General features: G+C 31.1%; 1 protein-coding gene and 1 long non-coding RNA gene across 2 annotated transcripts in view; both read right to left on the reverse strand.

Annotated features, from left to right (window-relative positions):
• The window catches only part of LOC128293683 (uncharacterized), a 69,316-nt gene that overhangs the window by 19,983 nt on the left and 21,907 nt on the right, over window positions 1-27,426 (reverse strand). The gene's annotated exons all lie outside the window — the stretch shown is intronic.
• Window positions 12,688-13,955, reverse strand: LOC108485968 (zinc finger protein 1-like). Its single transcript, XM_017789804.2, has one exon. The coding sequence runs from the start codon at window positions 13,665-13,667 to the stop codon at window positions 12,882-12,884; it is 786 nt and encodes a 261-aa protein (XP_017645293.1). The 5' UTR covers window positions 13,668-13,955; the 3' UTR covers window positions 12,688-12,881.

Genomic DNA, 27,426 nt, shown 5'->3' on the forward strand with positions numbered 1-27,426 from the left:
GTTTCTTAATAGCGACATTGTGTATCCTAAATAATCTTCAAAATAATCTAATATCTCTTCTAGAACTCTCTTTACTTGCTAACCCATCTTCGGCTCTAGCCCCATTATTAATCATTCAGTCACTAAACTCTTTGGTTTTACACTTGTAAACTTAATCAATATAAATCTTGTGAATTCCGTTGTATAAGACATACAAGTAAGAGGGTGAAGGTCGTAAAGCCTCAAATTTTGACTCTCATATATACACACATATAACATAACATTTATCACCAACATAAGAATTATAAAAATTTATTTATACCTTTATGAGTTTTGTCTCATCATAAACAACATTTTTTTACTCCAATACTAGAAGATCGCATTTAGCATTATCGGAATTAGCTCGGTTGGAAAACATCTCTGTCTAAAAATGAAACAAATCACATCAGCATCGAGAGATATCACACTATCATAGGTTATATAATGGCATGTATTTCTAGACTTCACATCTGCTACATTCAGTCCGAGAACAGACTAAACCGTAGCTATGATACCAATAAATGTAATACCCATAACCTGTATCAATCACTGGAACAGGGTTATAGAGCATTACTAAGGTTTACGGATCATTCAGACAGAAATTTCAAACGTTTCATTACATATCAATATTCATAATAAAACCAATAAAAATCATATATGTTGTCCTTTAAACAAGTCCTCAAGACCCAAAATACATATTAGAAACAAGTCGAGACTAAATTGAAAACTTAGAGAATTTTTTTCAGAAATATTTAAAAATTTCAACACTGCAGGGGTCACACGGTTAGGAGACATGCCCGTGTCTCAGGCCATGTGGACATTCGAAATAGGGGCACACGACAGTGGTCCAGCCCGTGTCCATGCTCATGTAACTCTTTAACTTTAGTCACAAGGCTAAGTTGCATGCCCGTATGCCAGGCCGTGTGAATATACTGACTTGTACTCTTTAAAAGAAACAGGGGACACACAGTTGTGTCACCTGGCCATATGTCACACACGGCTGAGATAGACACCTGTGTCTCTACCCGTGTGGACTGAAGTAGGCCAATTTACAAGCCATATATCTCACCCAATTTGGTGTCAACCTACAATCAACATTATGCATATCAACAAGCCATAGTTAGGCTTCCAAAACAAGCCAAAATAAGTGACTAATCTCAACAAATTACATATAGACCAACATTAAACAAAATACTTATACATGCCATTATAACCAAAATTAAAACATCTGAAAGTATCGATAGAACTGATGGATTGTGTGATATAACTCCGACAAGCTTCCAACCCAATCGAGCTTTCGATAATCTGAAAGTAAAAGAAAACAACTACGTAAGCAATGAATGCTTGGTAAGCTCATATAAACTTTAATCATATCAATTTATTTCAAATATGAAATTTATACATATCAAGAACAATCCAATATCAATACCACATGATTCATGAAGCTATATTCAACAACTCACAAGGTGAATAAATCCATAGCATCACATCCCTAGCATAGTAGGATTTTAAATAACTTTAAACCTTGCCACTCTTTCATGAACTCAAGCATATTTTCATTTGAACACTTACCATTTCAATACAACTTATAATTAAACATATTGCCATTCAACCAACAGCTTGGCATTTGCCTCAGCATTAAATCGACCATAAATACAACACCTGAGTCTTGCACTATTTTTTTGTTTCTTTACCCCATGGTCATGCTATATATTGTCACCCTTGTCAATATTGGCAGACTTTGGAATTGGATTCACCACTCCTACCGTTTTCCCGTCAAGCTCCATATCCAACCGTTGGGATAATTTCTTACCCCATTCAGAAAGGATATCCCATAACTCTTTTATTATGGTTACTCAAAGCTAAACCATTGTTACTACTAACTTTTGCATGCTATAGGTTGGCCATGCAAATCCCCCATCTTGTTTCACGACCAAAACAACCAAATGATTGTACTATCAAGCCCAATTTCTTTCCTTACAATTGTTTCTTTTGGTCCACCAATAATTGGCCCAATATTCTATCACCTAATGGTTTCACTCTAAGCTCACTAAACTCGCATACTGGCCTTATATGTTTCCACAATTTAGCCTTTGTTTCTAGACATGTCAAGCCAACTCTCCTCATTGCCCATATCAGTCTTTTCATTATCTGAACCATTGGTTTCCCTTTTGTTTGCCCTTATCCTTACCCCTAATCATTTCTCCCTTAAATTTTGCATTACTATGGGACCTGTTCCAACATCCCTCCTATATTTTGAGAGTAATCCTTATTACCATGTTCTACCTATCCACCTCATGATCATAACCCTCTAAGATTTTAAATCTCAAAATTCTAGTAGTTGCCTTATCTTTCCTAATTTCCCTGTGAGCCTTGGCATCTCCATTCGAAATCACTGCTTTTCTCTGGTGACTTTGGACCTACATCCATGGTCCAAACAGCTTCCCAACATAACCCTTCTTCTCAAGATGATCAAACCTGATAACTAATTCAGTTTGGTTCTGCTCATGCACTTCATTTATCTTAAGCTATCGCACACCGCAAGTTTCTTTGGTGTGTCCTTACAACCCATACTCATAGAAAATAAACAATAGTTCACCATATCCAAGCCTTTGAAGGAAGTTGTCAATTCCAATACAATAAATCAATGGTTTTCTCAAATCTACTACTACTGCTAACATCACAAACTTTCCCCTCTTGCCTACTATAGTATTATAACCAATCTTCACAGCATGACCAATCACCCCAGTAATTGCTCTGAACAAATCCTTATTGTAATACCTGTAAGGCAACCCCGATAGTCTTACCCATACCACAATATGCGATAGGTGAAGATCTTTCATCGAAAATGATATGCTCTATGGTTGCACCATCAAAATAACTCCTATAAGCTGCCTAAGGTCCAATATTGGTAAGACCCTTATCATAATCTTTCTTTGGGGGAAAGCTTCACTAAGTAATATTCATTATCAATATCAACAATTTGTAAATTTCCTTCTAGTTTCTGAAGGGCTTGTATCCTACCTGCGAGTGCTCTAAACCCAACAAACTTCCAAGTAAGTGGACAATAATTGATTGCTCCATCCTTATCACGTACTTCAATTTCTAAATCCCCATTCCATGACTCCACCTCTCCCACTTGCTTAGTATTAGCCGAAAGTGTATCCTTAAAAGGCAACTTCTATCCACCAGCATCCTCCATTTCCAAATCCTCCCCATTTCACAACCTTTCAAAACTATTTTTAGCAGCCTTCTCAAGCTCTAAAAGCAATAGAGATACTAGCAGCTCCAAACTAATCGAGAAAGAGAAAAACTTTCTTTTCCCTAGTATATATATATATATATATATATAGACATATTTTATTAAATCTTTATATGGGTGCCTAGTCAGGGGGCTGGCAAGGCCTACCCCTAAAATAAAAAATTTTCATTTAATGCCTTTAAATTTTTTAAAATTTTAAATTAGTAAAAATAAAATTGTACTTGGCCCCATTAAAAGTAATAAAATTTGATTTAATCCTTTAAGCATTATAAAGATATAGATTGTTCACATGACTGACACACGGTCGTGTGGCGTCGACAATCAGTTTTCCAACTATTAAACTCGAAACGAAAATTAGGCTATCGGTACCCACCTGATACAGATTCAATGCAAAAGCAACAAGGGTGAATTCACGTCCCTAAAACGACATTACAATGAGAAATCAGACAACATATTAGCCGAAAGTGTATCCTTAAAAGGCAACTTCTTTCCACCAGCATCCTCCATTTCCAAATCCTCCCCATTTCACAACCTTTCAAAACTATTTTTAGCAGCCTTCTCAAGCTCTAAAAGCAATAGAGATCCTAGCAGTTCCAAACTAATCGAGAAAGAGAAAAACTTTCTTTTCCCTAGTATATATATATATATATATATAGACATATTTTATTAAATCTTTATACGGGTGCCTAGTCAGGGGGCTGGCAAGGCCTACCCCTAAAATAAAAAATTTTCATTTAATGCTTTTAAATTTTTTAAAATTTTAAATTAGTAAAAATAAAATTGTACTTGGCCCCATTAAAATTAATAAAAATTTGATTTAATCCTTTAAGCATTATAAAGATATAGATTGTTCACACAGCCTGACACACGGTCGTGTGGCGTCGACAATCAGTTTTCCAACTATTAAACTCGAAACGAAAATTGGGCTATCGGTACCCACCTGATACAGATTCAATGCAAAAGCAACAAGGGTGAATTCACGTCCCTAAAACGACATTACAATGAGAAATCAGACAACATATTAGCCGAAAGTGTATCCTTAAAAGGCAACTTCTTTCCACCAAAGCATCCTCCATTTCCAAATCCTCCCATTTCACAACCTTTCAAAACTATTTTTAGCGACCTTCTCAAGCTCTAAAAGCAATAGAGATCCTAGCAGTTCCAAACTAATCGAGAAAGAGAAAAACTTTCTTTTCCTAGTATATATATATATATATATATATATAGACATATTTTATTAAATCTTTATACGGGTGCCTAGTCAATGCCAAGGCCTACCCTAAAATAAAAATTTTCATTTAATGCTTTTAAATTTTTAAAATTTTAAATTAGTAAAAATAAAATTGTACTTGGCCCCATTAAAATTAATAAAAATTTGATTTAATCCTTTAAGCATTATAAAGATATAGATTGTTCACACAGCCTGACACACGGTCGTGTGGCGTCGACAATCAGTTTTCCAACTATTAAACTCGAAACGAAAATTGGGCTATCGGTACCCACCTGATACAGATTCAATGCAAAAGCAACAAGGGTGAATTCACGTCCCTAAAACGACATTACAATGAGAAATCAGACAACATATTCGTACTCAAAATACTAAGATTAATATCCGAGACTGAAGTTACATTGAAGAACTTCAGACACAAACTTTAAATCGAACTTACCGGTAATGAATTGAACCAAAAAGAGAAGTCCGACCCCATACAGAATCAATTTGGCATAACAGAACAAAAAGGAAGGTAGTTTGAAGAGAAGAATCAAAACGAAGAAAAATAAAGAAATAAAGAAAGAATGGTAGAAATAGAAGTAGAAAAGAAAAAGAAAAACACAATAATGCCACAAACCCGGAAGGTTTGTGGGAAGTTTAATTTAACCAACCAAAACTAACTACCTCACAAAGAAATTCAAAAATAAAACATTCTCTATTTCTTTCACAAGGAAAGATTCGAACACAAGATCAAAAAGTACACAAAAGCTTAACCATTGAACCAACAAACTCATTCTTGTCATCAATGGACTGAATCTAACTTATAAACCACATGTCCAAATATAAGGATTTAGTCAAAAGTAGCAAAATTTCAAAAGATAATATTCGAACCCAGTACCTTAATACATAACTAAAACATTTAACCACTAAACCAAACCAATTTATAACTAAAACACTTAACCACTAAACCAAACCAATTTACTTATCAAAACTTTCCAAAATCTAAACTCAAAATAGAGAAATTTCCACTCTTGGTGTCAAACTCAATTTCTTCTAACCCGATTTTTGGGATGTTATATTGGTAGACAAATGAGATTATTATAGAGAAGGTTGATTGTAATTTAAATGTATATTTTTATTTTACTTTATAACATAATATCTAAAATAAATATTTTATCTTTTTTAAAGCACCTTTTAATAATACTACTAACCATTTAGATATTAAAATACACTTTTACAACACTTTACAAAAACAATAATAAACTAGCATCAAATAAACACCAGTTACAAAATCATTAGCAACTACAAGTGATGCACTATACCACTATTTTTCCTTCCTAGTTAGAGCTGATTTTGCTATCCTATCAGCACAATCATTGAAGGCTACCTTGAGACAATGTTTTTAAAAAAACAACGCATTTTATGTAGTCAGGTTTCGATATCCATCAATGGAAATGGAGCACATTTTGTGGTCAACTATTTATTTTTTGGAAAATATTTACAATGAGAGAATTAACTATTTCTTTTGACAGTAAATACATTGATTTCAACAAAAAATAATTTAAAATTCGGATTGATAATTAAACTGATCAGATTATCAATTCTCGATCCGACTAATTATGATCAATTTAAAAATAATTATATAAATAATTATAAATTATAAATCGTTACAATCATCAATTCTTACCTCGATTTTCGGTTTTTACTAATTCCAAACAATTTATACTAACTGATTTCCAATCAAATCAATTTCATCGTTGGACCTAAAATCTTTCCAACAACACTTCAATACAGCTATCAACACCACTTACGATCAGCTTAATAATTCCATGGAGCTTTGACAGGAGTCTTTTAGTTACCCAGCTGACAGCAGTTTGACAATCTGTCTCAATAATAAGTGGGTGAGAATGATTAACCCACCTGGACTTGGTGAAAATTGAGACTCTCTTTAAAAGCCAGCAGTTCCACACACCTTAAGGGGATTGAAGCTCTTGTTATGCTTGGCCCTCATAATTCCACAATAATTTTACATTAACAATTCAAACCCAGTTACCATTTACCTTTAACTTGGGCTCAAGTATTATTTCAAAGCCCAAATTATAGTATCCCCAATTTATGAAATTACCCTGGTTAAATAAGAATAATATTTATTATTTTAATTAACAATAAAATTATTTTGAATTTATCTTGCATGTATTTTCTATATATAATAATGAATATAAAAAACCATGTAATAGGAGAGGAAGATATATAAAATATGCTAAAAAGATTAATGCATCTTAAAGGCTCCAACAAAAAGGGTCCAATAGTACAGCATAACAATTAAATGAAAATAAAATAAAGGGAGATAATAAGAAAGTTCTAATAACCAGACCTTTAGTATTCTTAAACTTGAAGTTTTTTCTATAAAAATGTCTACCATTTACCTAATAATATTCAAAAAGTTCCATATGCCATGCATCTACTCAAAAATTGAAGCTTTCAACCAATATACCAAAAGAGGAGAAAATTAAATATACATATTAAAAATAAAACGAGAAAAAATTATTTTTAAAAATCAATTAAAGTAGTAGAAAAAATTAACTAAAGTAGAAGATGTTAGAAATAAGAGTGATAAACCGTAATTTATACATATTTTTACCCCATGTTTAAAAGCGTTTTATGGATGATTTTCCATTAGAATTGGTGAATTCGATGCTCCTAATGCTTTAATTTCATGTTTTATACTTAGGAGAGCATAGAAGAGCGAAAGGAACGAGAAACGGGCCAAAAATAGAGAAAAATGGGCCAAAGTTCGAATTCAACACGGCCTGGACCTCTTCACACGGTTAGACCACACGGCCGTGTCAATTTGGCATATTCGAAGCACGATTCACATGGTCATGTTACACGGGCGTGTCCCTGTCGAGCCCAAGCTGAGTCTAATTCTAAAAAGGTCAAATTTGAGGGCTTCTAGGCATTCTAAAGCCTATAAATACACCCTAGAGGAAGAAAGCAAGGGGACACACGGAGAGGAAGGAAGGAATTACTCGAAGGAAGCCGATTGATCCATCTCAAAAGCCGGAGGCACCATCAAGACTGAAGATCTCCCCTCAATTTCCCTTCAGGAGTTTTGGGTTTTCTTTATGTTTTTTATTCGTTATTCTTCTGAGATGTTTTCCTTTTTAGTTATGAACTAAATCCCTTAAATACCTAAGGGAAATGAAACCTAAGGCGAATCTTATTATTATTTTCTGAATTGTATGATAAATATTTAACTTGTTCTTAATGATGTGTTCTTAATTCTTGTTTTGATATCCCAGGATATTGATTCAAGATAAGCTCTTATTCAGAGGAGGAATAAACCCTGTCTAAGAGTACATTTGTCATAATTAAGCGGAGTTGTTTGCGCGCCTAAACATAGGGTGACAAGATTTTGCAAGATTAGGGTGAAACCTAATAAGGGAATCCATAGATCGAGTTAATGTAACCTTCAATCTAGGGATTAGACGTTATTAGTCTTGAATAGGGATAATAACATAACTTAGGGATTTCTATGGAACAAGTTAAATGAATAAATCGTCCGATTCAGAGCCAGAATAACAAGTACAATCTAGGTGGATTTTCCATGGGTATTGTCTTAATTCAATCGTTTTCCAAAAGTAATCGCCCAATTCCATTCTCTATGAATCCTTAGATTAGTCAATTAGTTAGTTAAAACAAAACCCCCTTATTCTTCTGTTAGATAATAAAAAGACAGTCATTACTAGTACTTTGAGTTCCTTTGGGTTCGACAACCCGGTCTTGCTAAAACTATACTACTGTTCGATAGGTACACTTGCCTGCATCGCGACAATATTTAGTTTCAAGAACGATCAATTATAAATATTTAAAACCTATCACACAAAATTACGCGATCAAAGAGAGTTGACAATAGGAAGAAAGAAGTAGGTAGAAGTTTTTTTAAGCTTTACATGCTAATATCCTAAAGCAAAATAAAATATGGTTAATTTTATTTAAATATTTTTAAACTTTCCATATACATGAGAAAATGACTCTTCTACCTCTTATTATGGGAATCAGATAGTCATGTTTATGAGAAAATAACCTTCAAAGAAACACTAAATTCTAAAAAACATTAGAATCACTTTCTACTTGATTATTTTGTTAAGAAAGTAATTGCTTTCCATCATACCAAGCGTTGCCCTATTGCATGAAGAGAAACAATATATACTTCATTTGGCATACTTGTACAATATATAATGAGAGAAACATTTCAAAGAGAAACCATTTTTCCTATATTAAATTTGCTATTAGTCCTTATACTTTGCGAAAATTGTGGATTTGGTCTTTATTTTTTAATTTGATTATTTTTAGTCTCTGTACTTTTCGAATTAGTCAAATTTAGTCCTTGTACTTTTTGGATTTTGAAATTTAATTCGAACCAAACAACTGCAGTTAAATTCCTTTGGTTAAATTCAGTAACTAATCCCGCACTACGCGCACAATTGTAGATTTGGTTCATATTCTCCAATTGTATCATTCTAAGTCACTATACTTTTCAAATTTTGACATTTCAATTTTGACGCAAACTGCAATAGTTAATCCTTTAACTAAATTTTTAGTGAGTAATTGTACAGTTGTTAAAGCAGCCAAAGATAAAACCTACTTGAAAATATAAATTAGTAGATAGAAGCAAGTAGGGTCATATCCACAGAGATCAGTGATGCTTTTATTTCTTTAATAAACAAGTAAAACAAAATAGGGGTTCAAATTAAAATTAAAAAAGTAAAAAGAAATAGTAAAATAAAATATAAGAAAATTAGTGAAATGAAACTCTAGCCAAAGATAAAATCTCAATTTGATTCAAAGGTTTGATCATTGAAGTAAAGATGATTTTCAACGCTGTTTAATAAATTGGTTGTAGTTGTAGACGACCGCCTAGCAACCTAATCTCTTTTTACCTTCTCGATGATGAAGACAATCACCATTAATTACTTCCCTTATTGACAAACAACCCTATAACGATCGGTTAGGAATTTAATTTATCAATAACATTAAGAATGAAATAGACTCAAATCTAACGAACAAACAGAAAATAGGAGTTTATTTAAGTTAGTTCGCATGTTCACACTACACAGATAATCATGTAGTCCTCACAAATAATAGAATCAATCAATCGACTAATTTTCTAATTGACAAAGCAATCATTCTAAGCTATCAAATACCGACTGAATATTTAACAAACCAAAACAGTTGTAATCAAACCTGAAGACAAGCAAAGACAAGCAAATACTAAAGAGCAAAGAAAGATTAGGAGCAATTTGATCTCACAAACTTGTAGAATCAAACTTCGATTATCCTTTGACTGAAAAGGAAGATTTAGAAACCCATAAAATAAAGAAAACAAAATGAAACTAAGAACAAATAGGTCTAAATCTCTAAATCTTAACCTAATAATATCTTATTATAGGGAAAAAATAATATAATGGAGAAAATACAAAAATGTCCATAATTAAATAAAGCAGAAATTTTGAAGATATTTTGACAATTTTCGCATTAAACTTTCAGGCCATCTTTACGTCTTCCTAAAGTTTTTGGATTAGTGAAATAATTTTAGCTAGATCTTTCAATTCTCTTAAAATCGGTATATTATAGGCAAAAAACAGAGGTCTATAGCTCAAGTTATGACCAAAATATTGAAGTTGCACTGTATTGAATGTTCAAACCACTAAAACTTGCCAAAAATAAACTTTAAACTCATTTTTTCCAATTATTCCTAAATAAATGATAAATAAAATATAATTATGAATAATGTAATTAAGAAAATAAATAGCATAATTCAATGGGAGAAATATCACAAATAAATAGAGAAATTACGCACTTATTAGTAATATATGAAAATAACAATTTGGTATGACACATATGATAATATGTTTGACACACTAGATTTTAGAAATAGCAAAATTTAACTTAATGAATTTAACAATTATCATTTGGTGATAACTAAAATTTTAAAATTTAAAAAGTACAAGGATTAAAAATGATAAGTATAATGATTAAATCTATAACTTTTGTAAGTACAAGGACTAAAATTAGTAAATTTTAACCTTTTCCATATGGGGTGGATTAAATTTAAGCATTTAATCCCATCCCAGCTAGGACACTAATATAAAGAAGGCAGCTAAGGCATTGTATTATTATGAAAACTACCAAACACAAGGTGACCACATGGTGCTTATATCAAGAATACCAAAAATAGCATACATTTCTTTGATCATATGTTGTAATTAATTTTAAAGTCACAAAAAGAGAATACATTTCTTTGGTTATGGTTAGAGGGCCTTTAGAAGGAAGACTACTTACTTCTATTGCTTGAATTTTTCACCTAATTCTCAGCCAGCAAATTCAAATCCTCGTGTGTTTTCATATGTCACTTTCAAGTGTTTCTTAATTGAGAGGCAAAACCAAAGGTTGTCTTCTCTTTTTTTATTTTAAATACATACCATCAAAATGAAATTGACAGTCCATCTGATTTTTGCCATGTTGCTTTGGAAAATGTCGCATTTCAATTTTCAAATTCTTTTTACAAGTTAAGCAATAAAAAATTTGTTAGAGATGTATGACTCGAATCTCATCACTTGTTAAAGACATAAAATACTGTGGCAAAATAAAAGGGATCTTTGGGAGCGAAAGGTTGAGGGCCGAAGTAGAATCCGTATGGAACTACACTTCTTTTATTCGATGTTGATTAGAATAAGGTTTTTCAACCTTTAAATAGATATAATCGAAACTCTTCTTGTATCATTCGCTTTTTAATAGTAGTGAATTTCTTCTCCTCTGCTTGTGATTTTTTCCCGAAAAGGTTTTTACGTAAAATAAAATAGATGTATTCTTTCTTCTTTCTTTTTTTTTTTTGCGATCATTTTATTGCCATTATCAATGTGTTTGATATTTTAAAATAAAATTTTGAATTTTTTTAAGATCCAACTATGGATGAATATTGAAAAATCTTAAATACAAAAGTATGCTTCTTATCATTCTATTCAATCTAATCCCATGATAGTGTGCGATTTTTCACAATTATTAAAAACTATCTCAATAGTGAGATTTTGTGTTACTTTACAAAGTGACTATGGGAAAATTATGCTATATAAAATAATGATTTACATTATCTAAATTAAACCCATCAAATCAATCTAGACCCACTCTCAATTGGAGCGGTTCAATAAGATCACTTAGGTAAGATATAAAGGCAAATAAGATTTTTGTTACATAATTTAATATTCTGAAATGATGTGGTTGCATAGCTGAGAATCACCATTGTCTCATATCTTCTTTTTCCTTTTTCTTTCTCTTTTTTAATCCAAATTTGATGCGAAGTCCAATCCTTTCAACAGAGATGAGCTTTTCCTTCGAATACAAGTGTGGGTCAAAAATGTTGTCGTTTGAGACAATCACAACCATCCAATTTGTGTACACTTAGTGGACCATATTTGTTTCACACAATAACAATTTGAAGTGACAACCAAAAAGTAATCCCACACATAATTTTTGTACTCAATGTCTTGGGCCAATTTTTTGCCCCAATAAAACATCAAAGACTTTGATGATACATGGAATATTGCATCTATTTCAATTATGCATCTTTAATTTTATTTTGTTTTTTTCATCTCCTAACCAAATTTCACATGAATTCTTTTAATGAGCAATGAAACCTCATTAAACAAATGTGCTAATTGTGTGTTAATTTACAATGCTTTGTAAATGTAAATCATTGAAAATACTACTAGGCTATCCTAATTATATATATATATTATGTTAATATTCATTTTACGATCCATTTCCTTATAATTGGAGCCAACACTTGTTAATGCCCTAATTATATATTTATACCTACAAAATTGCATCTTGAGTTCTTTATGTAAAGTAGCGAAACTTAAAACCAAGTTCATGCATAGTTGAAAAGCTATTTCTACTTATAACTACTCCTAACCTTAAAATTAGAGAAAAAAAAAGTATATAAATATTTTCAAATCTATGTCCTCCTCGTTACTACAATAATAACAATGTTAATTAAGCTAAAGTTTTAAAAAGCAATCTTCGTATAATACGTGAATAAAAGTGTATTTATGTTATCGATGTCAATATAGATTGGATCAAAGAATACATAGAAAATGATTTTGCTAGCCTCAAATTATAGAATTAGGAAAGTTAATTTCAAATAGTAGAATCTCTAAAAGTTTTCTCTAACCAAAATGCAATTACAAAAGATCCAACTAAAACTTAAAAAAGGGAAATAAGACAAAGAGGAAAACTCTAGCAAAATTAGACAAAAAAACAACAGAAAAGAAAATGTTAACTAGAATACTCTGTGATTAGCAAAGAAGAAGATTATTAAAACTAGACTACTTAGAGCTTCAAAGACAAGTCAAGTTTCAACTCATCTTGCTTAGTGTTGAAAGGGTTAACACTACTACTATCCCACCAATATCCTTTCATCCCTTCAGTGGATGGACCAAACTTCCGTACACTACTTTCGAACCTAGCAGCAGTACCGTTATTTGTCGATGATCCCAAATGAAAATTCTCTAATGAAAGATGCCCAATTGCCGGTGTTTGATGAATAGGCCGTCTAGACCATTCATTATGCCCGTATATATGTGTTGATGAAGGAATAGATGGCTTGTGTATCATAGAATGGACTTGAATCCCAAGCGATTTATTGAAAGAGCCATGCAAAGGAAGGAAAGCCATGGTGGAATATCGACCAGAGTGTGTATTAGGGTGACCAAAAGCTGCAAAAGAAGCTCCACCACCACCACCACCATCACCACCAAGGCCAACAACAACCCTTTGTTGCCCTCGTTTGGCTAGTGTTCTTTCTCGTTTATGTGCATTTTGATGCCCTCCTAAAGCCTGTGAGCTATAAAATTTCCTTTGGCAATAATTACATGAAAACACTCTAGGCTCAGTTTCATTACCTTGAGGAGTTCCCAAACAATCTTGATGATTATCAGACGAAACCGTGACCTTGAAACATTCGATGAGATTGAGCTCGGGTTTCGAGTCATCTTTGTTGGAAAGGCTCAGATCCAATACAAGATCATAGTTGTCATCATCTTTGAGACCATTCGATACCGAGTTGACGGTCGAAGTTTCAGACAGAGATGGTTCTGATGATCTAGGAGGCTCCATAAGAGAAGGCGATCAATATGAATAATATGTGTCGAGAATTTAGTCCTCGCGGGGGTTTAATAGGAAAGAGAGGTGAAAATATTTATGAGTATTGTAATAAATGCACCCCTTTCAACAATGTAAATCTGATATATGTATTTACAGGTACAAGGTCTTAATATTGCAAAATTTAGAGAGAGAAAAGAAAAAAGAAAAGGGTGGAAGAGATGAAGATATGTTTTTTAATCAAACATCTTGATTGAAACTTGAGAGGAATAGCAATGTCTATGTACCTCTTTTTTGTAGCATATACCCCATTAAGTATGTGTTTGATACTTTCTGTTATTTTACATTTTTCTTATCTTTTAGATTCAGCCTTTTCTGGGTATAGTCTGACCCCTAAAAAAATCTAAATATTGAAAACGAAAAGGCAGCTAGCTAGCAGGATGGAAAGGGCTGCTTTTTGTGTGGATTCCATAATTATATAATGGTTTTATAGATTTTTAAATTTTTTTTAATTCTAAAATTTCATTTGATTCCAAAATTATTCTAAAACTGAACTAAAAAGGTCATGTTAAAAGTGTTATGAAGTTCTTTGTACTAGGAGTCGAATTGCATTTTTTCCTCTCTACTCAAAATATGGACATATTAATTTCTATACATTAAATTAAAGAACAAATTAATCCTTCTATAAAAAATTCTATTCATGTCTATTGTTAAAAAATCAGCATGATGAACACGAGACACCTTGTATAACTGTCTAGTTATTTCATCAATCAAGCTAGTTTTTACCAAAATAAATTGATGAAATAATTTACTCTTTGATTTAATGTATAATGACTAGTTTATCTATATTTTAAATAAAAATATCAAAATACAATCTGCCTCCCAATATAGGAGGTTGAATGATTCTTTTACCTCATATCATAAATGAAAAAAAAAATGTTTTAAAGTTAATTTTAAAAAAAATCAAACTTTTTAGCACTCTACTAGAAGATTTTCGCATTCTAAAATCTTCATACCTTTTGTGGTTTCTCGAGCATACTTTGTTTATTCATTCATTGAATGGTAACGGATGGCTTAGCATTGTAATTGAATTATTAATGAAAATACAGTTAGAATTTGTATGGCAATAATGAGGGGAGAAATATATATATGAACCTACATCATAGGTACAGTCCGGCAGGGGATTTGCTGAGCTGATCAGATTCCATATAAACCAACCTTGAATCCTAAATATCGGTAGAAATAAGGCAGCTGTGATTTAATGCTAATAAAAGATTTTCGTTAAAATTGTTATATGTATTAAGCACGATACGCAATAAATTATTAGACAGTTCACAAATGATTTTTAATCAGGAGTAGTTTGTGTACGACCTGTGTAAGAAATTATCTATATCAACTATATGTTAGTGTTGGGGGTTCACAGACGACCCTTTGCAATTCACATCTAAGTCAACTTAGGGATAGACCTATAATTGCCTTACCATCTAGCCGATGCGTACAACATTACAGTACACTATATTACCGACTACATAACACTACATGATAAAGAGTGAGCGTCCTTATATAAGCCTGAGTGCACGAGAGACTAAAGATCAACTCCTACTCTAAAAACTTTACACAACAATCTTAGCAATCCTTCTCCGTCTCCTCCTTATTTTGACTCTTCGCTTATCGCAAATGAATTAACACTCTTCTCCACCATCCTTTCCTAATTATTGATTACTTATATCAAATTTTGGAATCATGTCTTTTTTTTTTTATGAATAAATTAAAATAAAAACCACCTTCAAATTTAAGCAACTTACATTCAAATGTTGGTCCAACTTGTGATATTTTTAGGCCATGTATAGATTTTACAGCTAAATGTTTAAGGTAAAGAGTTGCAATTGATCAATCATGATAGACCTAATGTACTAAAAAAAAAAAAGACACTTTTGTTATCAATTTACAAGTGCTAGCTATATATAGGCTAAGTTATTATTATGATAGAGTAGTATATCATATTCCCTTACATGAATTTTTTGAATTGCTTCCCTCCGCAATGTTATTAATATATTAATATTACATAATTAAGCAATATGTTCAAAGGTAATGCATGCAGATACGAATCTAACTAATGACAAAATTATACGTAATATGAACAATAAAAAAAGGATAACAAAAATTAATGACAAGCTGGATAGCAAAACAAAGAAGCCAAAGTGATTCCAATCTGGTTTAAAAAAAATATTGACACCCATTGGTTCTTTAATTTTTAAAAGCCATTATTTTCATGAATTGTTATTTGATGAAAACTAAAGAAGAAAGTCACTATCATTTTTTTGATACCGACTCAAATTAATCACTTTATTACCACCTCATATTATTTATATCATGGGGAATTTAGTAAATTTTCATTTTAACCTTTTGAAATTTTGAAAATTTTTATTTTAATTTTATAATTGATGTTTAAAAATATGATAATTCCTGTTTGGCTCTCTTAAAGCCAGGAAATTATTTTATGAGTCTTTCCTACCACATCATGCATGGTCCTTTTCCAATTATTTAATAACATTTTAATAATTTTTTTATGTCATTGACATATAATTTTAATATTTTTTTACTACTAACCTAGAACTCTAAACCCTAAACCCTAAACTTCGAACCTTAAACCCTTAACTTTAAACTTCAAACCCAAAACCCCAAACTTGAACCCTAAACTTAGGTTCAAGATTCGAGTATGAAGTTTAGTGTTTAGGATTCGGGTTTTGGATTTAGTGTTAGGGTTTAAGGTTTTGGGTTTGGGGTTTAATGTTCAAGGTAAAAAAAATTACCAAAATTGTGTGCCAATGATATGGAAAAAAATTACTAAAATGTCATTAGATACTTGGAAAGAGACTATAAATGATGTGGCGGAAAGGGTTCATAAAATAATTTCTTCCCAAAATCCATTTTTAGCTTGATTTCATTTATAAAATTTATAAATTTTAAGATAAATTTAATAATATTTTTAATTCAATTTGATAAATTAATACAAAGTAATATTTAAATATTAATTTGATAAAAATAAAATTAATAATTACAGTACTACTTTATATAAATATTTTGACCCCTAACAAACATTTTTAACTTTGCCCTTTGATGTATATATATAATATTACACTCTTAAAATTATTTAATACATTGTATTTAAAATTCACAAATAGAATTTAAAAGGTCACATGCACTCTTTCTTTTCTTTTGCCAAAGTGACATGTCCTCCTTTTAGGATTTAATAAAAAATTTAAAATTAACTATTAAAAAAACAATGCGATTCGAAAAATTTGAACACCCAATTAAAAACGTATTTAGGGATGATAATGAAGTGAAGTGAGAGGAGGTTGCCAAATCTATCACCGGTTCACCCCTCATCCCACTCTATTATGCTTTAATTTATATTTTGTTAATTATTTTTAATATTTTTAAAAGTAAATAAATATTTAAATATAATTTTTGAAAAAATAAAATGTTAATTTTATATAATAAAGTAAGGGATGAGACAAACAATTACCATAATTGCTCTAAACCCTTATAAAAAAGAATCTACCCCACCCTGCTTTTCGCGTCTCTAAAAAAAAGTATTCCATTCAAATGGATCAATTCAAGCTTTACATTATAAAAATATTTATTAACATTTTATATTTCAACCTTTCAAATTAGGAAAGATTTCTGAAATAATTATTTTCATAAAAATAATTCTAAAATAGAATTTTAAAATAAATTCAAAAGACCCTGGATAAAATGGGGTCTACATTAAAAATTCTCATGAAAGGTATCGTCATTATTTTCAATTTTGGTTGATGAACCCATAATTTATGAAATATATTTATTTGCCAAATTAAGTGAAGTGAGACAAAATTGTAAACTTTGATAAATTGCCTGAAGTTGACATCACAACTTGAGTTATAACTCAAAAAAATTGCAGGGACTGTGCCCCTTCACATATCTGTAATTTTATGAATTATTAAAGCTTCAATGGTGAAATAAATAAAAACATTTCTCTTTTAATTAATAACTTCATCCTACACCTTCAACTCTACCTAGCTGCCATAATTAATTTAAACTTTATATTTTATAATTAGCTTAATTTGGCTTTTTTTAGGTACCTATGTTGGTTTAAAATTAAATCTATGATAGTCATATATCAATTATATGGTAAAAGTATTATCGAAGTTTTTATATTAAGAGTTTGATTGCAATTGTCTCATCTATTAAGAAATGGACAAATTAGCTTCTATACATTAGATTATAAAGAATAAACTGATTTTTTTGTTAAAAATTTCATCCATTTCTATTGTTAAAAACTAGTTCTTGTACGTTAAAATGATGTACACATGGAATGCCACGTGTAATGATCTGGTTTTTTTATTAATAATACTAGTTTTTAATAGTAGAACTTGATAAAAAATTTTAACAAAAAGACCAATTTACTTTTTGATAATGTACAAAACTAATTTACCTATAAAGGATATAAATACCTCCTAATACAAAAAGCTTTCATAATACTTTAGATGAATTATATATTAATTTTAAATTACCCTAAATTACCTTAAATTCACCCAAACTCCAAATAAATTATAACTAATCCACTGGAATCCACAATTTCCAAAAATTCTCTCTTTTATTATTAAAATAAAAAATAATATGTGTTCAATAGTAGGTCTAGGAGCAATAGATGTAATAGCAATAAAAACATATTATTCTTCAATATTATGAAGAATATAAGAAGATATGAGGTAAAGATCCAATAATGGAGAAATCAAATAATCGGACCAACATCAACCTACCCCAAGAAACTACCACTATTTCATATCCACATTCATTATGGTTTTTTTTTTTTCACAATAATTACTATTAAGGTTTAGATTAATAAAATTGTTGAGAGGAATGAAGTCCCAACAAAGAATATAATTCTTCTTTCGAAAGAAGAAAATGGAAAATAGAATCAAAACCCTTTTGGCGAAAAATATGTCAAAAATTTTGAAATCTTAATTTTCGAAAGAGCATTGTATGGATTTGATGTAAGGACATAACGAAATTGTTGTTTTTAAGGGATTCGAGTTATGATATGCATTGCCTATGGTCTATAATGACCAAATTAGGATGTAGGTAAGATTATTGTACTAACAAGCTACTTAAATTAGATATTGTCGTTGTCAAGTAGAGTATCTTGAGCTATGGAGCAAGTCAAAATCCAATATCTTAATACTCAATTCAGACAGTTTTTACAGTTAAAATTAGGATATTCACCGTCGATAGCAGTAGTTGTTCTTTTGCCACAAAAACTCTGAAGAGATAAACAGTTAACTATTAGATGTACTCCATTCCCATAAGTGGGAATTGAACCCTCAACCACATGGTTGAGGATCGAGGTGAGTAACCACCACACATTGTGATTAAACCTTAAATTTTGTTATTTAAATATAAATAAATGAAACTCAAACTCAAACAATTGAATATATAAATAATATAAATGTAATTAAACTGACCTTAAGTAATTCGAGCTCGAATCAAGTTTAAACTCCATCTCCTCACCATTGAAATTTGGATCAGCGTGAATACAAACGACAAGGTTAAAGAAAGCTTTGCTCTTAGAAAAGCAGTTGAGGTTAATGACCCAAAGACAACGACCTCAAAGAATAACATGAAATAGTTCAATGACATTGATGATTAAGAACCCCGTTTGGTTGCTTCACTAACAAAGATCCAAACTACGGAAGGAGATTGTACAAGTGAGGTAGAGAAGAAAACCCCAACAAATGAAACAAAGGCCAATTAGTGGAGGGTGGAAACTTTGACACAACGCCCTCATCACCCTGAAAATTGGATCCCTTCTTTACCTACTTGGGGCACACACTTCCATAGATTTCCAAAAACGACTTGCATGAGAACAACGTCTACCTTGCATTTAATTTGCTGCTTTAATTTTTCTTCCAACAACTTAATTACTCCATCCGAATGTTCTTTAGCTGTTAATTGGCCTCCCTTTAACTAAACCGTGTCATTTCTGGCTCTTCATTCCTATCTTTTAGTCACCAAAGCTCAAAGACGCAATGGACCGACAATTTTTGTAAAAACGTGCGACGTTTCATCTTGATATATATTAAAATCATAGATATATGATTATGTTATATATTATATATATTTGTTGAAAGTTTGATAGAGAAGTTTGCGAAATATCATTTTTTGCGTAGTTAAATAGACTCCTAACAATGTCAAGGTATTATCCTCTTGTGGGGATTTTATCTCCCGTACTCTATCAAGATCCAATTTACCTTAAGAGATACAAGCGGGTGAGGATACATCTCATTTGATAGAAATACAACCTACAAGACTTAGGGGAGAGGTGTCAATATTGCGGTAGAATTAATTATGGAAGTCACTTAGGTGCATAGAATTAAAGCTTATAGGAAAGCCTCCCAGCACGTAGGTGACCTTCCTAATTAATTTTACATACAATATGGACATCTTTCCCTGAGTCTTATAGGTTGTTTCTCCATCACCTAAGGTGCTCTCAGCTCTATGAATCAAGCCTCTTAAGAAAATTGACTTTCAGTAATGTATGGAAGACAAAACTCTTACTAAATGATATTAATTTAACTTTATTAGGATCCAACTGACTACCTTATAAACAACACTTTAAAAATTTGTTCTGAAACCGCCAATCCTTTCAATAATTTTATATATTTATAATATTAACTTAAAATCTATTACTAAAAATCTCTTCGAGGAAAATAAAATGAAGATGAAAGTTTGAACTAATGGGAAAGTTTTAGTCACCAAAAATGACATTGCCAAATGTCTCTACGTGAGTACACTATATGGACATGAGCAGACAAAAAGATGGACATTGTAACTTAAAACCATGAGGCCTATAGTACACTTCCACGTTTTCAAAATACGATGTCAGATTTGTCGTGATGTGAGGACGATGATAAGTGGCCGACCAGTAGATGGAGAGAAGCTTAGGTCATGATGTGAAAAAAGGCCCCATAGTGGTGTCCCATTGGTAACTTCTATTTTATATTTAAATTTGATTTTAATATTTAATTTAATATTTAAATTTTTATTATTTTAATTTGATATTTAAGTTTTACTTTAATATTTAATTTGGCGTCTAAATCAAACAATTTAATTAATATTTAACATGTGTACTCTAGTAAAAATATACGTACTTAATTGAGATTAAAAAATTCAATTATCAAATTAAACATTTAAATTAAATTCAAATACTTAATTAAAAAAACTCAAGTATCAAATGAATTAAACCAAATACCAAAATAAATATTGAAACTAAATTTAATTACAAATTAAAACTAAATTCAGATATCGAATAATATATTAATCCTTTCATCAATGTTACTTATTTTCTTATAAATAAAAAAGAAAATGGAAAAACCTAAAGCATAAAAGGCCCATATATTGAGATAAGAATCGTCATGTACATAAATATACTATTGACATAATAAGTTGATGAAAACATAGAAAAGATGGGAATGGAGAATAAAGGCATGATTGGTTATGAGTGCACTTTGCTTTTGAATGTTTATCATTATCATTCACCTCCTTCATTTTCCTTTGCTTGGGTTTAGCTGCTTGCTTTGTCTAATCCAATTGGACCCCAAATCTCTTTTGTAGATTTCTCTGTCTCGGAAGCTTTTGCATAAATCAATCTTCGGAAGTAGTAGTTCCATGAGAAAGTCTTAAAGTTCTCCATCACTATCTAACCCACACTTTGTTGTTTTCTTTCTTTTATTAAAAAAAGATAAACTACATTACTAGTTACCTAAATATTATTTCTTTTACCACTCAATTATGAAAAGTTATAAAATAGTCATTTAATTATTAGTATTTTTTGGTAACCCATCTATTAAGTTTTGAATGTTTCAATTTTATGTTATCCAACTGGTGACTAAAAACATAAAATTAAATAATTAAATAACTATTTTATAATTTTTATAATTTCATGATAAAAGAATTCCATAACTTGATTAATATTTGATGCACTTTTAAGTTTATAAGTAAGATTTATATTATAATATATCATTCATGATAAAAAAATTTTAAAGATGTTAAAATTTAACTCATATCATTTAAAATGTGAAATAAAAACTTTAATCTAATAGTATATAATATATCTTTCCTTAAAAAAAAGTCAGACTTGATTTCATCACATCGATCTTTTCTGCTTTTTTATTTCTCTTTCTAAATGATTCAAAAATCTCTGGCCAAAGTTGTTTAACAGTCAATCTAAGCATTTTGTTAGATATTGGTAGATATGGATTAATTTTCAAATGTTATGAAATATTATTTGGTCCCACCTCTTTTATCTTTTAGCAAAAGGACACTATTTGACAAGAGGGGGTTTTAATTTCATCATTAACTTCGTGTATTTAATTGACTATGAGTATACATTTTCTGGCTTTCTTATAATTATGAACAACTTGGTCATATATCAAAATAAATTTTTATTTAATTTTACTTATTTAGCGAAGTACCTTTTGAAATTTTGCATCTATTATACTACTTAACAATATTTGTTGTAACGCCCCAATTTTCGGGAATTCTGTGAATGTTGACAAAATTTCATGCTTTGATTTTGTCATTTATGAGTGAAATTATGAAATAAGACCTATGTGAAAATGTTTGAAAATGCGATAGGCTAAATTGAAGTGGCCAAATAAATAGGAGTGCAAAATAGGAGGATTTGCATGATAAACCTCCCATTTTACATGAAGTGGCCAGCCATCATGTTGTTGTAGACAAAATGTACACTTGATATCCATAATTTATGGTACAAATTGATACAAATTGATAATGGGTTAGGTAAATGTTCCATGACAATGGATTAGGTAAATATTCCATGATAATGGGTTAGGTAAATGTTTCATGATAAGAATTACATGTCTTTTGTATTAAAGAATTAAATGGATGAAATATGAAGTTTTATTAAAAGAAAAAGGGGTGAAAAGAACAAAGTTTTGTCCATCTTTGTTCATCATAGCTGAAAGTTAGAGAAGAGAAAGGAGAGGAGAAAGCTCTTGAGTATTCGGTCATTAGGAGGAGGTAAATTGAAGGTAAGTTCTTGGTACCTTGCTTTTATTTTGAGGTTCATGAGTTCTTCTTGATTCTACCTTAACTCTTGAAGTATATTTTGATTTTTGGTTGTGTTGTGAGCATTTGGTCATGAATTAAAATGAAGGAAATGGTTGTTGTTTCATGTTCTTTTGATGAAAAATGGAAGATATGTGAAGTTGAGCCAAACAAATGAGCATGCATGTGCCTTAGATGCTAAAGGGAAATCGGCTAACATGTTGTGCTTTAAAATGATGAAATGGAGATTATGCTTAAGTAAAATCATAGATATGTGATGATTGATTGGTGATATACATGTTTAAATAACAAGCATGCAAGTTAGGTGTGAAAGAGTGATTTGGTAATAAATCTGCTTGAGACAGCAGCAGTAACGTGACTTTGGAAAATCACCATAAATTGTGGGAGATGAATTAGAAGCTGAATAAATTAAGTAATTAAAGCTTAATGAGTCTAGTTTCAAATGAAATAAACTAGAACATATTTTGAATTCTGTACAATGAGAAATTTGATTCGTAATGAAGAGTGGTCAGATTAGTCAAACAGTGAAACATGGGAAACTTTGAGAAAAATCTGGTATTTATTGGCTAAACCAAAAATTCTGAAAATTTTATGGATAGAAGATATATGAGTCTATTTTCAGGGAAAATTAACGGCACTTAATTTGGAGTTTCGTAGCTCCAGTTATAAATGATTTAGTGACTGTTGCTCAGGAAGACAGCTTGCAGTGAAATTATGATTATGTGGTAAACATTGACAAAAATTTGTTAATGAGTTGCTTATTAATTTCTTATAAGCTCACTATGATCTGTAGGTGTGGTTGGCTGAATATTGAAAGGGGTTAATATGTAGTTTGTATTTGAATAGTTAGATTAACGTGTTAGTAATCCAATTGTAGGCGGTTCGTGTGTGGATCTCGTCAGCATATCGTCGCAAACAGGTGTGTAACTAACACCCTCTTTCTTAGTCTAGATCGGCAAAAGTCGAAAAGCCGAAATGCCGAAAACCGGTATTTTGTAGATTTACGAGTGTGCGAATGCTCGTGAGGTAAATCGATTAATGTTTTTGGTAAGCTGCAATGTTTGGACTGCAAAGTGCATGATTTCTGTGCCCTCGATATTTTTGGGCTTAATGGGCCAAAATTGGAATGATGGGCCAACGGGCCCAATTCGGTAAGAACCCTCGGTAGTGATTCTGTTAGTACGTGAAAGGTAGGAATATGCATGAAAACCCTAAAATAGATAAATTACTGAAATACCTTTAAAAGTGGAAATTTTACAGTTTTACCCCTAGGAGATAAATTACCGAAATACCCCTAGGGTTAAATTGACCTAAATGCATGTTTGACTGTTGTTATTTACTGCATGCCATGTTGTTATTATTTGATGCATGGGATGGGATATTGACGGAGGAAGTCTTGAAAGTGGCTTGTCCACGTCTTTGGAGGCTTTGCCTCAATTTCTTTGATAAGCGAGCGGCAAGGTGCAAGCTGTGGAGTGTTGAAATTTGGGTGGGTTGAGCTATTCCCACATGGAGTGTATGGCTGGTACGGGTGGAGTGTAGTGGTTGGTGGGTTGAGTAGTCTCCCAAATGGGCTTGCATATGTTTCTTGATGTTGCATGTATTTTGAAATGGGCCTATGGGCCATCTCATTATCTGAATAAGGGCTAAGGCCCGCTTTATTGTGTCTGAAAAGGGCTCGCCCGATACCACTGTATTACTTGAATGGGCTTAGGCCCAATGGGCTTGAGCTGACTTGGGCTTTGAATGGATTTTCCTTATACACTGAGTTTCCCAAACTCACCCTTCTTTAACCTTGCGGTGAGTCTTGATGTGGGTGACTTGGAGTGGAGGGATTCAGAGTGGCCATTGTGAACACTTTTGGGTTTGAAAAGAGACTAGTTTTCTTAAGTTATTTTTAATTACTATTTAAGTTTTGGGTTGTAATAAGGCCATTTTAACTTTATTTTCTTCTTTGATTTTACGAGATTATATTATTTTAAACAACTTTAAATTGATGGATAATAATAATTCAAATGGGCTAGACTTAGGCACGATTTCAAAACGATATTTTTAAATAACACGATGACACGAATATTCAATTTACCAAAGATAACCACTCAAAGAAATTTCAACTTGTTATAACCAAGTGTGGCAATGGATGTGGACATGTCTAGGATTGGATCCAATCGGAGAGCTTGGTACTTAAGCGACCTTCATGGCTCACCTCCTCATTATGGATACCTACCGGTGCCCAGCTTCCATTCACTTGGTTAGTTTGAAAAAATTCGGCTTTTTTTTTTAAAACACTAAAAAGGGAACACGGGTTTTTGACTTCAAAGTGGCATGTCAGATTCGGCCTTAACGTCTGGGTCGGGTTTGGGGTGTTACATTTGTCAAGTGCCAATTAAGTATTAGCTCAACTGTCATGAGCATTGTTGTCAATGCAGGAGAACATGAATTAAAGTTTACACCAGACACTCTCAAACTATAACTTTCATTTTAAATTGGTATCCAAACTTTAAAACATTCTAATTACATTCCTAAACTATCGATGTTATATCAATCAAGTCCTTTCATTATTAAAATTGTTAATTTAACCATTAAATAACACATCAAATCTTATGTAGCTAAATTTAAAACAAAAGTTTTAAATGAATAGAACGTTCTCGCATAAATTTTAAAATTAAAATTAAAAATAAAGCAAAACAAAAAATGTGTGAATTATAAAGCTTTTGTAAAAGTTTCAAAAATATCAAAACTTTAAAGCATCTATCTTTACAATATTCATTTTTTTTTAAATTTTTTTCATTTTAAATTATGTCGCATAAGATCTAATGTGTCATTTAACAATTAATTTGTAGAGAAAAAATAGTTAAGTTAGTGGTTTTAGTAACGAAAGGACCTAATTGGTATAACTCTGATAGTTTAGGGATTGATGTAATTTAAATTATTTGAAGTTTAGGGATCAATTTAAAATAAGGGTCATAGTATAAGGATGTTTGGTACAATTAACAATAGTACCAACAGTAATAGTAGCAACAACAACAATAACAACAACAACAACAACAACAACAACAACAACAATTAAAAACGTAAAGTTGAATACATGTTATACAAGATGTTGTTTGGTAGAAGTACCATGGAGGTCCCCTGTATTAGAAGTCAGATTGCGTTTTGCCCTTTCTACTCCAAAAAAGGAAAATTAGCCTATGAACTTCAGAAAAAATCCAAATAGGTCATTCTATTAAAAATTCCCTATTAAATGATGGCGTGGAATGTAATATCCAAGGTGGAATTGATTTTTTATTTGAAAAAGAAACATAAATTCCAACATGGTATATTATGAAAAAAACAAAATGTAAAAGTACTATGGATACCCCTATACTAGAAGTCAAATTACATTTTCCCTACTAAAACATAGGTAAATTAGTCCATTTACGTTAGATAAAAAAACAAACATGTCCTATTAAAAATTTCATCCTGGTTAATAAAGCAACAAAACAATAACATGAGACATACTGCATGTATCTCATGGTGTGGTAATATTTAAAAGAATTATAAAAAATCTTAAAAAATATTTTATTATAATTATATAAATAAAACACAACCAAGATGAACTTGAACATGATTTTCTAAATAATTATAATAAATTATTTAAAATTACAAAAAATGGTAAAATTTATAAAAGATTATTAAATTATTAAAAATTGTTTTTTTATCCTTTATGAGCCCTATTAAACACTACCTAGTGTCATGGGGCTAAAACTTTAGTCTAGCAAACCATGTATCCTTAAGCGATTTCTTGGGTTCAAATCCTATCTATCAAAAAATGAGAATTTTTGAAGAAATTCTCTAAGGCATTGAAGCAAAGCGGAAGCAAACTCAAAGTGAAAGAGCAAAAAACAAATAGACAAGCTACATAAAAATTGCGCACACAAGTGTTTGAGTAAATGCTCTCTAAAGTATTCTATTACTTTGAAGGTTTACAACTAAGTAATTACAAATGAGGGGGAAAACATCTATTTATAGTTGAGCTCCCCAAATCCAACTGTACAAATTGAGTTACATTAACGGTCAATATTAGAGCTTATTTACAATTGAGAGTTGTATGAGATTTAAACTCTATATGTAACGCCCTGAATTATTTATCTTTGTTTCTATGAAATCTGTTATAAATATGTATTTGCTTTAGTGGTTAAGTGATTTGAAAACGTATTTGAGGTCTTGAGTTCAAGTCCCACTTTTAGTAATTTTGTTATTTTTGGTCTTAGCCTTATCCCTTTTTAGTGGGTTTATGTTATATTCTTGGTAAGCTCATATCAAAATGAGTATGCTAGTTCGAGTGGTAAGTTGTTAGCTTGCCCTGTGGTTTCGTGTTTGAATCCCTGTTTGTGTGCGGAAGATAATTTTTGCTCAGTTGTGTAATAGAGTTTCGGTGGAGTTGGAATTCTGAGATATTCGGATAAGGTTAGTGGTCGAATTTAGTGGGATTAGTAGTTAGTGAGGGTTGTGGGGAGTTGGGATTTTGGTAGAATTAAATTTTAATTTTAATTCTTTTGTTTTCCCAAAATTAAATTTTTCTTCTTTCGTTTCTCTGACGTTATTTCTTCTTTCTCTTCTTTTTCATCTTTTCTTTTTTTCCTCAATTCTGGTTTTCGTA

Source organism: Gossypium arboreum, chromosome 6 (genome assembly GCF_025698485.1).
Source record: "Gossypium arboreum isolate Shixiya-1 chromosome 6, ASM2569848v2, whole genome shotgun sequence".
Lineage (NCBI taxonomy): Eukaryota > Viridiplantae > Streptophyta > Magnoliopsida > Malvales > Malvaceae > Gossypium > Gossypium arboreum.